This window comes from Hipposideros armiger, unplaced genomic scaffold, assembly GCF_001890085.2.
Source record: "Hipposideros armiger isolate ML-2016 unplaced genomic scaffold, ASM189008v1 scaffold_458, whole genome shotgun sequence".
In the NCBI taxonomy this organism is placed as follows: domain Eukaryota; kingdom Metazoa; phylum Chordata; class Mammalia; order Chiroptera; family Hipposideridae; genus Hipposideros; species Hipposideros armiger.
The window spans coordinates 554672-555613 of NW_017731808.1; the positions used below are offsets into that span (position 1 = coordinate 554672).

The 942-nt window shown below is 57.9% G+C and overlaps 1 protein-coding gene across 1 annotated transcript in view; it reads left to right on the forward strand.

Moving 5' to 3' along the window:
• Positions 1–942, forward strand: part of UMODL1 (uromodulin like 1) — a 67643-nt gene that overhangs the window by 51883 nt on the left and 14818 nt on the right. The window contains exon 14 of the mRNA XM_019666001.1: positions 344–557. Within this exon, the coding sequence (XP_019521546.1) occupies positions 344–557 (214 nt within the window). The remainder of the gene's footprint in view (positions 1–343; positions 558–942) is intronic.

Genomic DNA, 942 nt, shown 5'->3' on the forward strand with positions numbered 1-942 from the left:
GGGTGCCCCTCTCCATGGCCACTCCTTTCCACCCCCATGGCTCTCAGCGGAGGGTAGCAGATCCTAAATACCATCATGAGCCACCATCAAGGGATAAGCCCCTGGGTAGTCACTAACCCCAACTGGCCGGCTGGCTAGGCGAGAGCAGGGCTCTTCTCACCATCAGACCCCACAGGCACTGGGGACTCCGCAGGCAGGAGCGGGCCCAGGGCTGACCTTGGCATTGACCTTACTGCAAAGGCCAGCCCTGCTGTTGGCTGGAATTTGAGGAAGAGCCCCCTTAGGACATGTACCTGTTTCCTCTGAGCGGGCGGCTCTTCTCACCAGCTCTGTTTCTCTAAAGGTGCGGGATTCCTTGCCCGCGACGATGCAGCAGCACCTGGATGCGGGTGGGGTGCAGGTGGAAGTGACCCGCATCGCCAACGGCAGCGTTGTGGTCGAGTTCAATTTGCTGATCGTCTCGGACTTGGATGTCCAGGAGGTGTCCGCCGCGTTCCTTGCCGCCTTTCAGAACGCCTCTCTGCTGGAGGTGGTTGGGGGAGACACCTTCATATGGGGTACGTGGGGGTCTGGCCCCGAGGGAGACCCGCCGGGTCTGGAATGAGAGGCAGTGAGAGCCCAGCTCCTGCCTTGGTGTCTGAAAGTGGTCACCCGAGGTGCCTCCTTACTTCCCCTGCGTTAGATGAAAATGTGAAACAGATGGGACCCTCGGCTCTCTTATTGCCACTAGACTTTTTATTAAACCATCAACCTTAGAGGCTTAAGGGTGACCCTGCAAAGACCCCCAGTATACTGCTCCCTTGTCACAGGTTGCGTCCTGCCCCTGCCCCCTCTGATACCCATTTGAAGGGCAGAGGGCAGATTCGTCCCTCTCTGCAGCCAGACTTCCTCCCAAGGAGACCCTAGTGGAAATAATTGAAAAGAAAGCAGGGAGAAATAGCA